Below are 14,625 nucleotides of genomic sequence, written 5' to 3'. Positions count from 1 at the left end.
CCGGGACATCGTTCAAACCTATCTTTTCCCATTTCTCCGTCAATTCTCTCGTCATGGGCAGCGGTATGATGAGCATTCTTGGCGGATCGATACTGGCGCTATTCGTCGCCGGCTACATCGCGCAAAATCGCCTCCCGGCGCCCGTTCCGCGCATCGTAGGCATCGATTTAGGCACGACCTTCTCCTGCATCGGCGTCTATCACGCCGGAACGGGTCGCGTCGAAATCCTCGCCGACAACGACGGCTACGAAATCATTCCCAGCGTCGTCGCGCGTCACAGAAACGGTACGTGGCTCGTCGGTCGAAGCGCAGTCGCCCAAGCGAAACACAACGCGAAAAACACGTTCTACGACGCGAAACGCTTCATCGGCAAATCGTACGCGTCCCTAAATCGAACGGACACGTCGCATCGATATCAGTTCGTCGTCGAAGCGAACGCGACGACGGGATCGCCGCATTTCGTCGTCGAAAGCGAAACGGAAGCGATCGATCCCGAACGCGTGGGCGCTCTAATCGTCGCAACGCTGAAAAAAACCGCCGAATCGCGACTCAAGGTAAGCGTTACGAAAGCCGTAATGTCCGTGCCGGCCGAATTCGACGAGAAACAGCGAAACGCGACGATTCGCGCGGCGAAATTGGCCGGATTGGACGTCGTTCGACTGATCAACGAACCGACGGCCGCCGCGCTCGCATACGGACTTCACAACAAAACGGGCGTCTCCACTGTCATGGTCGTCGATTTGGGGGGCGGGACGCTCGACGTTTCCTTGCTCTCCGTGCAGGGCGGGATGTTCGTTACCATGGCGATGGCCGGAAATAATCGCCTGGGCGGGCAGGATTTTAATCAGCGACTCGTCGATCACGTGATCGCGACAGCCGGGGATGTGAGTGATCCCGATCGATTGCAGAAATTATATCAGGGCGTCGAGAAAGCGAAGTTAGAGCTTACAGATAATCAATGGGCTCTTATTAATATCGACGATTTTCCAACGATGAATATCACGCGAGAACAATTCGAGTCGATTAACGCGGATTTATTTCTCAAAGTTCTCGATCCCGTCAGACGGGTATTAGACGTTGTCAAGGGAACGGCGGACGACGTCGACGAAGTCGTTCTCGTCGGCGGATCGACGCGCGTGCCGCGAATTCGCGCGCTGATACGCGATTTTTTCGGCGGAATGGAACCCAATGTCGGCGTGAATCCCGACTTGGCCGTGACGACGGGCGTCGCGCTACAGGCGGGCATCATTGGCGGCGCGTGGCCGCTCCAGGTCTCGGCCATCGAACGACGAAATCGGAACATAGAAAAGATTCACTTAGAGTGAAGAAATATCCTTTTTTTGTAATGTTAATTTCTTTCCTACGATTATTTATTTAGAAATGAAGACTTGGCCAGATTGACGTTTTCTCGCCTACCTTACTTGGCTATAAGGCGTGTCTGTCGCCGGTGCGCGTATACTATTGTTCTTGGCTCGGCTGGATTGACCGCGTTTCTCCTCGAAGCGAACGGCGCTGAGCGACGACGACGATAGCGCTCGTGTTATTCACTGCAACTGAACGATACATCGGTGCCGACGTCAGCGGGGGTTCGCGTCGCGATGTCGTTCCGTTTCCGTTTGCGTTGGCGTCGCGTTGACGTCGCTATCGTGCTGCTTTCGATTGTCGCCGCTGTCGGCAATCTTTCCGCCGCTGGAGAGCCAGGTATTGCGCAACGTCTGTTGTTTTTCACTTCCTTCGAGCGGGTGTGCCGGAGGACAATAGGGTATCCGCTAACTGGCTTCCAGAGTCAGTTTACGTTTTTTTTCTCTTGCCTTACCATAACGGCTATAAGAAGCTCTGCGCGTTTTCGTATAGTTTCTTGTTTTGTCTCCCAAAGGCGTAAAGGTGCGATTCTTGGGGCGGCCAAACGGGAAAGTGCCCCTCGGTCATCCGATCGATATCGTCTGCGAGCCTCATGGCTATCCTTTACCTGCTTTGGTGGGTTGGACAAAGGACGACAGCGATGAATGGATCGGGCAAGACGATTGTAATAAGCGGTTCCTTTCCAAGTCCTATGGCGACGCGCTTTACTTGCACATCAAAGATCTCCAGAAATCGGACAGTGGAAACTATTCTTGCTCAGCCAAAGCCGGTAGCAAAGACGTGAAAGGAATGGGTACTTTACAAGTAAAATGTGAGATGCGCGGTCTCATTTGATCCTTACCATAAATGTCTAAGTTATTATTTTTAGCGGGACCCGTTCTCTACTCCAAAGTCTTCACCGCTAAAGAGTTTGGCGGCGTTCGTCTTGTCTGCGATAGCACCGATTTAGCTACTCTGATTCAGTGGAAGTTTGCCGGCGTTGAAATATTTGGAACAAGACATCCATATAAACTGGGTGGCCGCTTGGACCAGTTTCTGGATATTGCCAACGTGACGCGCGAGCATGCCGGGGTGTATGAATGTTGGACGATAGATCGCCTGTGGAATCCCAATAGGATTAAATTTACAGGAAATCAAACTCTCGTTGTGGACTGTACAGTTATACGCATATGTCACATGTGTTTATAGTAAATTCTGCTCATTTTTTTAGACCCTGCAAAAATTGTCGGAAAATGGAACGTAAACGTGACGGCGACCACGGATGCCGACCTGAATGTCACGTGTACGGCTGAAGGACATCCGAGGCCACTGATTGCTTGGCGGCACAACGGACGTGCCGTCGGATCAGACGACGATTCCAAGTTTCGCGTGACTGTTGAGGAGAATTCGAGTAAGCTGACAATCTTTAATGCAACACTGCAAGAGACGGGAATTCTTACCTGTTACGCCATGAATTATTTATCGTTTGTTCAAGTCGATATGGAGCTTTGGCTTACGTCGGATGATGGGGCAGGTGATGAAATAGAAGTAGCACCTTACCATTTTTCTGTATTGAAATTATCTAGAAAAAACGTGCATGTGTTGTCGTCAATCTTTGAATTCGAAAACGTCTCTAACGGTGAAAGAATGGAGTCGTCTTGAGCTCTCCTGTCATAGCAACTCGAAGTATCAGATTGCAAAGTGCAACTTGGGCGTTCTCACATTTGAGTGGCTGAAAGATGGTCAAATTGTCGGAAATCAAAACCAGACTCTGATCGTTTCGGGCGTGTCAAAGGAAGACGCTGGCGTTTTTGCTTGTCTCATGCGCACAGACAGAGAACTTGAAATTTACAGTAAATTCTTTTCAGTTGCAGTTGTGGACGTTGGTAAGATTTGCGACTTCTCTATATTTCTAACGCCTAATCCTTTTTCAAATAGGCAAAGTGAAGCCTAGTCACACCACACCACCAACGTCACCTCCAACTGCAGTACCGTCAGTTTCGCTGTGGACTATGATCATAGCCATTTGCTTTCTTTTTCTTTCTGTCTTTGCTGTAGTCGTTGCTGTTTCGCTAAGGCAGAAATTTAGGTAAGCGTAATTGAGTTTTGATGTTTTTGGTAGAGCTGACTGGCGAATCTTTGCTGCGGTAGCTCATAAATGAATGCATGCGCGAACTAGGGCGTGTCTAGGCAAAAACAAACATGTGAGGTAATCCGTTTCCGTCATGCCATGCGCCTTCAACTGTGACACGTAACAATTACATCATCCTTCGACTAAGGTCATTCTGCTGCATGCGCGAACTACGTGTCTAGGCAAAAGCAAACATGTGAGGTAATCCGTTTCCGTCATACGCCTTCAACTGTGACACGTAACAATTACATCATCCTTCGACTAAGGTCATTCTGCCAGAGATAAAATAGAGATCTCTGATTCTGCTGCCGGCTGTCGTCGAACCAGCAGTTCAGTTGCCGTGTTGCTTCCGTGTTTCGATTAGGTAAGCCGGATAAGCTCCCCCGCGTCTCCTTTTGGCTTCGCGCAGTCTCTTTTCGCTATGGTTCGGGCCACGTGCTCGACGAAAGGCTTCGTCGAGTTGAAATCGCGCTAAAAAAGGCGTATAGTTACTGTCCAGACACAAGAAATGTGACCTCAGTGACCTGTTGGTCTCTTCGTACATCTAAAATTTTTAGTTAGCGACGATTTTCGAGATTTTTTCGTTGTCAGGTCGCACAGATGTTTCTCTAGACTTTTCTATTTTTTCTGATTTGGACTGCTGGTAGGAACTAGCCTACTAATTAATTGGATTAAATTTCTGTTTAGAATTTCATTGTGCTTCTCAACCAACGTGCCCTGTTCCTATTAACGACAGTCAGGAAATAATAGCAGCCGAAGGGGACCCAATCGTTCTATTTTGTTCCGGTGAAAGCTTGCTGCTTCAGAATGGGCAGACACCAGACGCACAAGAGCGGGGTGCTTTGGCGTCTCCTCTGCTCGTCAATGGCAACACAAGATTTTTAATCAGATTTGGTTCAAAAGCAGATCAGGGATTCTTTTCTTGTTGCGACGTCAAGAACGTTTCACGATGTTGCTCAGCTCCAATAAAAGTCACTGTTACCAACAGTAAATTGACTCATTTGACACGCATAAAGATCTTAGTCGTTTTTGTTTAGAGAATATTCTGATGATTTTTTCCACCAATCGCATTTTTGTTTTGTCGAATGCAACGACCGTCGGGATTTCTTTTTATGCAACAACTGGGACAGCAAACAAGCTCTGCTACAACGTAAAATCATCTCTGTTGAAGCCCTATATCTCTTCCTTCTGCGTGCGTGACAAGGAACGAATGAGGCTGGTCTATTCCTTGGAACCGGGCGTGTTGTCATTTGAGCTTGAAATCTTCTCACTCTTCAACAGGCAACATTGGGAAAAGAAATTTATTGTTGTGAGAGGTAATGAGCACATGCATAGGTAAATTGTATTTCTCACGTTGCCACATAGAAGATAATAATACCATGACAGCACCAAGAACTTCCACAAAGATGCCAACATCAGCTCAAGGTATTGTTTGTTTAATTCCACTACACTGTGCACTAAGAATTGATATTCAGATCCAACTAAAGGCACAGTGAATACTTCACCTACTGTTGGCCCTACTGGAACCATAGATATCTATGCTGGAACTACTAATATGATGCCTACCACTTCTACGGCTTATTCAACGCGTGGAAGCGAGACAGTGCAGACAACAAAAGCTTCATCTATTAAGGATAATGACAATCATGTTGGGATGATAATTGGTATATGTATATGTGTACTTGCGGCAGTAGTCTTAGTAATTTTCATCATCATCTTGTGCAAGAGGTATTCCAAAAGACCTTCGCGTGATATTGAAGATAATGCTGAAGCTAATATTGGTGGACGTTTTCAGTGTTGGCTGGCATCATCATTGGCATGGATAAGAGGACTTTTAGAAGAAATTAGAGATTCTGTCACGGATCGCCAACATTCTAGGCCATCTATTCAATGAAAAGAAATCTGGTTTCTAATCATAATAAATTATTATTATTAACTGTTTGTCGTATTTATTAGCAGCTGTTACATATGTTAGCTCTGACGATAGCGCACGTTAACCCGAAATATGCGAATTGAGCGGATTGTGCGAGTAGCGATTCGAACGTTCTCCAATGAAACCGCATTGGACTATAGAAGCACTTTAAATTTGCCCGCGACAAGTTTTCCCTTGCGCTCCAAGGCAGCGATAAAGGAAGAATCGACGCAAAAAGTCCTCCGATCTTTCGTTTTCGAGTCCTTTTGACTTTGAGCGCGCTTCTATAGGACGCAAAGTTCTATTCTCTTTATGATTGGCAGTGGATGGTCGTCGATTTGGGGGGCGGGACGCTCGACGTTTCCTTACTCTCCGTGCAGGGCGGGATGTTCGTTACCATGGCGATGGCCGGAAATAATCGCCTGGGCGGGAGGGCGGGAGGATTTTAATCAGCGACTCGTCGATCACGTGATCGCGACAGCCGGGGATGTGAGAGATCCCGATCAATTGCAGAAATTATTTCAGGGCGTCGAGAAAGCGAAGTTAGAGCTCACAGATAATCAATGGGCTCTTATTAATATCGACGATTTTCCAACAATGAATATCACGCGAGAACAATTCGAGTCGATTAACGCGGATTTATTTCTCAAAGTTCTCGATCCCGTCAGACGGGTATTAGACGTTGTCAAGGGAACGGCGGACGACGTCGACGAAGTCGTTCTCGTCGGCGGATCGACGCGCGTGCCGCGAATTCGCGCGCTGATACGCGATTTTTTCGGCGGAATGGAACCCAATGTCGGCGTGAATCCCGACTTGGCCGTGACGACGGGCGTCGCGCTACAGGCGGGCATCATTGGCGGCGCGTGGCCACTTCAAGTCTCGGCCATTGAACAACGAAATCGGAACATAGAAAAGATTCACTTAGAGTGAAGAAATATCCTTTTTTTGTAATGTTAATTTCTTTCCTACGATTATTTATTTAGAAATGAAGACTTGGCCAGATTGACGTTTTCTCGCCTACCTTACTTGGTTATAAGGCGTGTCTGTCGCCGGTACGCGTATACTATTGTTCTTGGCTCGGCTGGATTGACCGCGTTTCTCCTCGAAGCGAACGGCGCTGAGCGACGACGACGATAGCGCTCGTGTTATTCACTGCAACTGAACGATACATCGGTGCCGACGTCAGCGGGGGTTCGCGTCGCGATGTCGTTCCGTTTCCGTTTGCGTTGGCGTCGCGTTGACGTCGCTATCGTGCTGCTTTCGATTGTCGCCGCTGTCGGCAATCTTTCCGCCGCTGGAGAGCCAGGTATTGCGCAACGTCTGTTGTTTTTCACTTCCTTCGAGCGGGTGTGCCGGAGGACAATAGGGTATCCGCTAACTGGCTTCCAGAGTCAGTTTACGTTTTTTTTTCTCTTGGCTTATCGTAGCCGCCATAGGTAGCTTTGTGTGCATACTTCACTACGATTTTCCTCTCCCTAAAGGTGTAAAGGTGCGGTTCGTGTTGCCGCAGCCAATAAACGGAAAAGTGTCCCTCCGAGTCGGTGACTTTGTTGACATTGCCTGCGAGCCTTATGGCTATCCTTTACCTGTTTTGATCGGCTGGACAAAGGGCAGTAGTGATGAATTGATCGGGCAAAACGATTGCGATAAGCGAGTCCTTTCCTCATCATCAGGCGGCGGGCTTCACTTGTTCATCGAATCACTCCTAAAGTCGGACATCGGAGATTATTTTTGCTTGGCCAAAGCGGGTAGCAAGAGCGTCAAAGAAACGATCACATTACAAGAGAGTGAGAGATATAACCCCGGGATGTGGTCATAATTATTTGATTGTTGCCTTATTTCAGCCGGACCCGTTTTCTACTCTCAGGTCTTTACCGCAAAGGAGTTCGGCAGCGTTCGTCTTGTTTGTGCTGGCATCAATGTGAAGGCAGTTCGATGGAAGTTTGCTGGCATTCGAATTCAAACGCGATATCCATATAAATTCGACGGCTTCTTTGGCGAGTTTCTAGACATTGTCAACGTGACGCGAGAGCATGCCGGGGTGTACAAATGTTCGCCAGCGAGTAGTTACACTGCTGGCGACGTTTCGGGAAATCAAACTCTCGTTGTTGAATGTACACTCGCCAAGTACAAGAAATGAGTATTAATTAAATACTGCTTCTTTTAGACCCTGCAAAAATTGTTGGGAAATGGAGTGAAAACGTGACAGTGACAAGAGGTGCCGACGTCAACGTCACGTGCACAGCCGAAGGACATCCGAGACCGCTGATTGCTTGGCAGCACAAAGGACACACTGTTGCTAGTGGATTAGACCCCAAGTTTCACGTAACCGTTGATGGGAATTCAAGTAAGCTAGCCATCTTCAATGTAACAATGCAAGAAACGGGAATGGTGACCTGCTATGTCATGAATTATTTATCTTTTGTTCAAGCCAGTATAGAACTTTGGCTTACGCCAGATGAGAGTCCAGGTAGTGAGATGGTAGCAATGTTCCTATTTCTATATAAAACTGTTTCTAGAAAAAACGTGTACGTGTTGTCATCAAAGTTTGAATTCAAAAGCGTCTCTAACAGTGAAGCAAGGGCGTCGTCTTGAGATTTCCTGTCATAGCGAGTATCTAATTGGGAGATGCAATTTGGGCACAGTCACGTTTGAATGGTTGAAAAATGGCCAAAGTGTAGAAAATCGAAACCAGACTCTGATTGTTCCAAGTGTGGTCATGGAAGATGCAGGAGTTTTCGTCTGTCTCATGCGCACGAACAGAGAAATTTACAGTAAATACTTTTCAGTTGCAGTGGATGATGGTAAGATCAGTTTGTAGGGTGTTATACATGGAAACTATACGTCTTTAATCCAGGCGAAGTAAAGCTACCAACGCCATCTCCGGATGCAAAAACGTCGGTTTCGTTGTGGACTATGATTATAGCTGTTTGCTTTCTTTTTGTCTTCGTGCTAGCCGTTGCTATGCTGCTAAGAAAGAGGTTTAGGTAATTTGACGTAGCTCATTTCTGAGCGCCAATTTATGAAAAGGGTTGTTGCTTGTCTGTGCTGTTAGATTCTTAAGTTGATCGATGGTCCAATAAACATCAGGCACGTATGGCTCTATGGTCACGCCTCCTGGAGACACGTGGCATTACATCATCTTCGCCAGCGACAGGTTATTCTCGCTGCTTTCTGGCTCAAACGAGGAGTTGACGTGTTGCTTCCGTCTTTATCTTGATTGCGGGTAAGGCCCGCGTTTCGTTTTCAGCGCCGCACCAGTCATTCGCAAGTATCGCGTAATCGAGCTCACGTGTTTGACACAGGGCTTCAAGGCGAAGTTGAAATCGCGAGAGAAAGGCGTCTAAACTTAGACTAGAGCCTTAGACTAGAGCCCCAGGGGATTTTCCTTCTAGCGGGCCCCCTCGCTCGCACGCTCATTATGACGAATTACCAGCACGAATTTTTTTATCAGGTAGAAACAACGAACAAATGTATCGGTGGCTATTAGCTGTCTCAATTTTGATTGCTGGGCTACCTGGTAGGAAGTAACCAAACTTGACTGCTTCAGTGTATTCTTGATTGAATTTCTATATAGACCTGGTCAGTGCCAGTGGCTGTGCTGTACAACCCAATTGCACTGCAGATAGTAACATTGTGAGAGAAGAGGATGACATAGTTCTGTATTGTTCGCCACCTGGAAATGGAAGCCTACTTCAGGACGGCAACACACTGAAATCAGATGAACTGAAACGTCAAAACATCGGCGGTATGACAATATTTTCTATTGAAAGCTGTCAAAAGGGCAATGAGGGATCGTTTTCCTTTTGTATTGACAACAACGCGTGTTGTTCAACTCCTTTTCTTATCACGGTTACAAACAGTAATTTGTTTACTATGCACAAAGCAATAGAATCTTAGTTTCTTTCTTTTATTTATCTAGAAGAGATTCTTATGGAACTTTTAGAGAGAGTGGTTTCTATTTCACCTGATGCAACGAATGTCACCTTTCCTGTTTCTGTTGCAACGGGCTCAAGAAATCGGCTTTGTTTTCGAGCGTTTTTTACATCGCATTTCAATGATAACAATGTCTTCTGTGTGCGCAACCAGAGCCACGTACAAGTAGTGGTTCCTTTGAAACCAGATCAGCTGATGGATCAGCTTATAATCCTTTTTCTCAATGTCAGCTCCTTATCATGGACATACCCAGTTACTGTTGTAAGAGGTACAGAGTATGTGCATATGTACTTCATGTTCTTACGCTGTCATATACATGTAGGTAATACTACCGGTACCAGCCCACCAACGAAGCCACCATCAACAACGAATTCTAGCACACCAACTCGTGGTATTTGTTTCTAATACACTACTATGGTAATAGCTAAGTTGGAATGGTGTCTTTTAGATTCAGTGGACAATACAGGTGGTGTGCTTGAACCTGAAAGTGAAACTTTTGGGGGTACAATGCGTACGAATGATGTACAAAAAAGCAATATTACACATCACGAAGAAAATGTAACACTGATGACAACACATCATAGTGATACGACGAGAGCAACAAAGACAGTATCTACTAATTCAATGCAATTAATTGCTAGTATGTGTGGAGCAATTGGATCTCCAGTACTAATGCTAATGCTCTTTGGAATTGTTTTTTTTGTCTACAAGTTGAGGAGCAAGCGTAAGAAAAAAATATCTTCTTGTTCTGAGGAAGCTAGAACTAACAAACAGCTTGACCAAAAATATACGGAATTGGTAGATATAATGGAGGATAAATCTAAACCGTCGTCGTTATCATCATCGTCATCGTCGTCGTCGTCATCATCATCATCATCATCACCATCACCATCTACTAATTAGAGACAATTTTTAGTGCATTGTATTGTATGTGTTAGCATCACCACCAGGATCATTTTTAGTGAAGTAGTTTGTTGCAATACATGCTCAATACATGTACAGAACTATGCAGATGGACGAGTAGATGGACGTAGTCTGGCCAAGTTTTTTGTCTGGCCATAGATCTATGGTCTGGCTAACCAGACCCTGACCAGACCCTTTCTCCAGCGGTAACGCGCGCAAGGGTCTGGTTAGCCAGATCATAGATGTCCAGATGGACGCAAAAAATACAGCTAGCGCGCGTTAACTCCAATGCAACTTCTCGCTCGCAGACGTTTTGCGCGAGCGATTCGAGCGTTCTCTAATGAAACAGCATTGGACTACAGAAGCACTTTAAATTTGCCTGCGACGAGTTTTCTCTTGCGCTCCAAAGCCGCGATAAAGGAAGAATCGACGCAAAAAGTCCTCCAATCGCTCATTTTCGAGTCCTTTGACTTTGAGCGCACTTCTATAGGACGCAAAGTTCTATTCTCTTTATGATTGGCAGTGGAATCGCGACGATTTGCCCGTCTTTTCCCTGCACGACGGCCCTCCATACGCCAACGGAGAAACTCACGTTGGACACGCTCTCAATAAAGTCAGTCAATTTTTCGAAATACTTCCTAATAATACAATTTTTTGCAATTAAGATTTTGAAAGATGTTATAATTCGATTTCGAATGATGAGCGGATATAGGATACATTACGTTCCCGGGTGGGATTGCCACGGACTTCCAATAGAACTCAAGGTCACGAGCTCAGACTACATTTTTTATCTTTTATTGATTATGTATTTAGGCACTAAGGAGTGGGGAAGATAGGCAGGCTAAACCACTGACTGTGAGAAGAGAAGGTCTCTTTTCTTCCTCCGTACGTATCTATATATGATATTGATTGCGTTTCTCTTTTAGCTCGACGCTTTGCAGAAAAGTGTGTTCAACAGCAAATGAAGTCGTTTCAACGTTGGGGACTGTTGGCCGACTGGTTAATAGTGTCACAATGAAAAAGTTCTTTGTCTTACTCTGCATTGTCAGGTCAAAGATATACAAGACACTGGATAAGAGCTATGAAGCCAATCAGCTAAGAGTCTTCTTTAGTATGTACGAGAAGGTAGGAAGAAAAGAAACGTCAGGGATTGTGCAGTGGAATTTATTTAATAGGGTCATATATACCGGGGTGTGAAGCCTGTTTTCTGGTCTCCCTCCTCACGGTAATTAAAATATTTTATTGTTGTTTTGTGGGGAGAGATGGGACTATGATTCTAGCACGGCTTTGGCAGAAGCTGAGCTTGAATACTATGACTATGTCAGGTATTATTAGCAGTATTTTACGACCAATTATCCTTACTGAACTTTTGATCTATGACTATAAGCAAATCGGTTTACGTGAAATTAGTTCTGGATGAAGCCAATCTTCCCGACATCTTGAAAGGGGAAGAAGGTATTAATAAATAAATAAATTCAAGCCTCGCTGGACGTGTATCAGGTGGGCCTCCCTCTCTTCTCATTTGGACGACAACGCCATGGACATTGCCTGCCAATAGAGCAGTTTGCTACAGTGCAGACGCTCAGTGCGTTTTGAGGGGACCCAACCAATGCCACTTTTTAATTCCTAACATTTTTAGATACTGTCTGGTCACGTGGGGAAAAGAATTGTTCATAGTAGCTGCAGAAAGAATCGCAAATCTTGAACACGTTTTAGGAGAAAAAATTACTATAGTCAAAAGCTTTCCAGGTAAAATCTTAATCATATAAATCTCATGTAGGTATTTGCTCGTAGGTTCAGTACTGGAACGGCTCAAGTATCGTCATCCTTTCGAGAACGACTCTCTGTGTTTGACGCTTCCCGCATCTCACGTAACCATGGAGTCGGGAACGGGACTCGTTCACACGGCACCAGCGCACGGGCAAGACGACTATCACGTGGGAAAAGAACACGGTCTCGATCTCGTACGAGAGAAAGAAAAAAATTCAATCACATCTTAATACAGTTTCATAGTCTTGCCACGTGGATGACAATGGGAGTTTCTCTAGTGGAGAATTCCACGGCAAAGACGTCTTGGGTGATGGAAATGACGCAGGTGATTTTTGGGCTGGACTTATTGGTTATGCACAAGCATTTCTTTCTTCAGTTATTGCAAAACTGAAGACGAAACAGGCGTTGGTCAAACTGGCGAGCTATACTCACCGATATCCGCACGACTGGCGTACAAAGAAGCCCGTCATACTGAGATCGACACCTCAGTGGTTCGCTAGTTTGGAAAATTTGAAACACGAGGCTGTGGTGAGGCAGAGTCACTGTAAGCCAAGCGCTTTCATGTGACGGCGGCTCGTTTCTAGAAATGTCTTCGTGACGTCAAAATGACGCCATCCGTTTCGGTGAATCGAATGCTTGCCATGCTGGGCAGTCGAGACGATTGGTGCATATCGCGACAGCGAGTGTGGGGCGTACCCATACCGGCATTCTATAATAGAGAAACGGGAGACGCTTTTATGAACAGGTATAAGCAAAGCGAGGGTTTTTTGTCGTAATATCGCTGCTATCGAAGATCATCCGTTGACCACGTTATTTCTCTCGTGGAAAAACACGGAACTGACTGTTGGTGGGAGTTCTCCCTCGATCGACTTCTTCCTCCTGGAATGGCTCATCAAGTTGGCGACTACATACGAGGACAAGACACGATGGACGTTTGGTTTGATAGCGGCACCTCGTGGGCGACAGTCCTCAAAGGTACAGTGAAAATATTTTATTAGAAAAAATCTTATGACTTATTTAAAGATTTGCCGGACGGTGGCGTTGCTGATTTGTACTTGGAAGGATCAGACCAGCATCGCGGTTGGTTTCAGTCTTCATTGTTGACTAGAGTCGCCTTTGATAACAGAGCCCCATACAGGTAAAAGGAGACTTACGAAAAGTCAAGTACCGTATATTTCTTATAGACACGTTATCACGCACGGTTTTGTTCTGGATGAAGAAGGACAGAAGATGTCAAAGTCCATAGGAAATGTCGTATCTCCCGATGACATCATCAAGGGAACAAAGGTGGACAAGAAAAGAACATTCGTTGATCCCTACTTCGAATCCCTTTCTTAGAATAAACCCGGGATTGGTGCCGACGTTCTGCGCTTGTGGGCCAGTTCTACGGACTACACTTCCGACGTTTTGATTGGTCCCAACGTTCTGTCGCAGATGAGCGATCTCTTTCGCAAGGCAAGGTGTAAGGAAAACAAACGGCCAAATCTCTTATTTTTTCGCGCAGATTCGCAACACGGCTCGTTTTATGCTGGGCTGTCTTCACGACTTTGATCCAGACGCGGACATGATTGCCTATAAGGAAATGAATCCGCTTGATCAATACCTACTTCATTTGCTTCGCGACTACGCTGAGAAAGTGACAAGAGAACAGCCTCGATTCTCTTCTCTCTCGGTACGCGTTTATTTTCCAGGTGACCATCGCGTACGAAGAAGCCACTTTTTCGAAAGTCAATCACCACCTCACGAATCTAATCGCGACTGACCTATCAGCATTTTATTTCGATTCCATAAAAGATAGGTAAGACTCTCGTGGCTCAAAAAAAATATGCCTATGGCATTTCCTTTAGGCTTTACGTAGAAGAGATCGACAGTCGCGCGCGTCGCAGCGCTCAGACGGCTCTCTTTCACATCCTGACGTCTGTGACCAAGTCTTTCGCTCCCGTTGCTCCTCACCTTGCCGAGGAAATCTACGCGCATAGACGCGGTCGCAAGGGAGAATCGGCAGGCGCTTTCAAAAATGGCTGGATAGAAACTAACAACGACTGGCATCGACCCGAATTGGCATCCGATTTCGTCATAGGACGTCAAGTGAAAGATCTCTGCAACCAAGCAATGGAAATAGCGCGAGTCGATAAAACGATTGGTAGTTCTCTCGACGCCGACTTGATTATAACAGCGCGTCCCGGTCGGATTTTTCAAGCGCTCGAAGTGAAAAATTCACCGTCATGTCTGTAGCTTATATTATAATGATTGTTTTAGAGACTGCACGGATCTGTGGGACTTTGCGGATCGTCGTCTCTAGCCGAGATACTCGTCGCGTCGCACGTCACGCTTCTTTCCGCGGATGGTCACGAAACGATTGAAGATTTGTGCGTGCATACGGGACTGTTGCCGGAGAAGCGGTACAGCGTTAGCGGGACTGTGGAAGACGAAGGTAAACTATAGTCAAAAGAGGAAATTCTCTGGTTGAATTGCGGGGTCGCGCTTCATGCAGAGGGAAAGGGTGACGAGATTTGGGTCGAAACGCGTCGTTGCAGTTTTCACAAATGCCCGAGATGTTGGAAGTTTTGGTCTTCGAACGAGGGAAGTTTGTGTCAACGATGCCAGCACGTCCTAAGGAACGCGGAGTCAA

The 14,625-nt window shown here is 46.0% G+C and overlaps 5 protein-coding genes across 6 annotated transcripts; all 5 read left to right on the top strand.

Moving 5' to 3' along the window:
- Positions 1 to 16: 16 nt before the first annotated feature.
- LOC136189383 (heat shock 70 kDa protein 13-like) lies at positions 17 to 1,401 on the top strand. The gene has a single exon (XM_065977328.1). It carries the CDS (start codon positions 54 to 56, stop codon positions 1,323 to 1,325), a length of 1,272 nt encoding a protein of 423 aa, XP_065833400.1. The 5' UTR covers positions 17 to 53; the 3' UTR covers positions 1,326 to 1,401.
- A 69-nt stretch (positions 1,402 to 1,470) lies between these two features.
- On the top strand, positions 1,471 to 5,484 carry LOC136189381 (immunoglobulin superfamily DCC subclass member 3-like). Of its 2 annotated transcripts, XM_065977326.1 has the most exons (12): positions 1,471 to 1,701; positions 1,877 to 2,173; positions 2,231 to 2,515; positions 2,573 to 2,875; positions 2,928 to 3,227; positions 3,280 to 3,673; positions 3,739 to 3,836; positions 4,064 to 4,115; positions 4,160 to 4,459; positions 4,510 to 4,788; positions 4,838 to 4,897; positions 4,948 to 5,484. In XM_065977326.1, the coding sequence occupies exons 1-6, from the start codon at positions 1,599 to 1,601 to the stop codon at positions 3,432 to 3,434; spliced, it is 1,443 nt and encodes a 480-aa protein (XP_065833398.1). In that variant the 5' UTR covers positions 1,471 to 1,598; the 3' UTR covers positions 3,435 to 3,673; positions 3,739 to 3,836; positions 4,064 to 4,115; positions 4,160 to 4,459; positions 4,510 to 4,788; positions 4,838 to 4,897; positions 4,948 to 5,484. The 2 variants fall into 2 exon arrangements, 1 of the variants encoding a protein (XP_065833398.1); XR_010670380.1 differs by lacking the exons at positions 1,471 to 1,701; positions 1,877 to 2,173; positions 2,231 to 2,515; ... (2 more) ...; positions 3,280 to 3,673; positions 3,739 to 3,836 and adding an exon at positions 3,847 to 3,982.
- A 226-nt stretch (positions 5,485 to 5,710) lies between these two features.
- LOC136189108 (endoplasmic reticulum chaperone BiP-like) lies at positions 5,711 to 6,314 on the top strand. Its single transcript, XM_065976951.1, has 2 exons — positions 5,711 to 5,785; positions 5,838 to 6,314. The coding sequence occupies exons 1-2, from the start codon at positions 5,711 to 5,713 to the stop codon at positions 6,312 to 6,314; spliced, it is 552 nt and encodes a 183-aa protein (XP_065833023.1).
- Positions 5,830 to 10,329, top strand: LOC136189382 (neural cell adhesion molecule 2-like). Its single transcript, XM_065977327.1, has 13 exons — positions 5,830 to 6,436; positions 6,493 to 6,690; positions 6,866 to 7,171; positions 7,229 to 7,498; positions 7,552 to 7,854; positions 7,904 to 8,188; positions 8,242 to 8,371; positions 8,440 to 8,610; positions 8,839 to 8,904; positions 8,962 to 9,246; positions 9,307 to 9,588; positions 9,643 to 9,711; positions 9,769 to 10,329. Exons 2-8 carry the CDS (start codon positions 6,588 to 6,590, stop codon positions 8,450 to 8,452), a joined length of 1,410 nt encoding a protein of 469 aa, XP_065833399.1. The 5' UTR covers positions 5,830 to 6,436; positions 6,493 to 6,587; the 3' UTR covers positions 8,453 to 8,610; positions 8,839 to 8,904; positions 8,962 to 9,246; positions 9,307 to 9,588; positions 9,643 to 9,711; positions 9,769 to 10,329.
- A 182-nt stretch (positions 10,330 to 10,511) lies between these two features.
- On the top strand, positions 10,512 to 14,610 carry LOC136189107 (isoleucine--tRNA ligase-like). The gene is made up of 21 exons (XM_065976950.1): positions 10,512 to 10,661; positions 10,714 to 10,836; positions 10,889 to 10,987; positions 11,037 to 11,091; positions 11,150 to 11,222; positions 11,273 to 11,348; positions 11,484 to 11,548; positions 11,611 to 11,678; positions 12,018 to 12,187; positions 12,237 to 12,318; positions 12,370 to 12,521; positions 12,578 to 12,738; positions 12,787 to 12,968; positions 13,017 to 13,131; positions 13,178 to 13,280; positions 13,332 to 13,448; positions 13,498 to 13,629; positions 13,685 to 13,791; positions 13,841 to 14,201; positions 14,253 to 14,427; positions 14,531 to 14,610. Exons 1-21 carry the CDS (start codon positions 10,512 to 10,514, stop codon positions 14,608 to 14,610), a joined length of 2,646 nt encoding a protein of 881 aa, XP_065833022.1.
- The last annotated feature ends 15 nt before the right edge of the window (positions 14,611 to 14,625 follow it).

This window comes from Oscarella lobularis, chromosome 7 (assembly GCF_947507565.1).
Source record: "Oscarella lobularis chromosome 7, ooOscLobu1.1, whole genome shotgun sequence".
Lineage (NCBI taxonomy): Eukaryota > Metazoa > Porifera > Homoscleromorpha > Homosclerophorida > Oscarellidae > Oscarella > Oscarella lobularis.
This window is presented reverse-complemented; position numbering and strand designations above follow the sequence as displayed.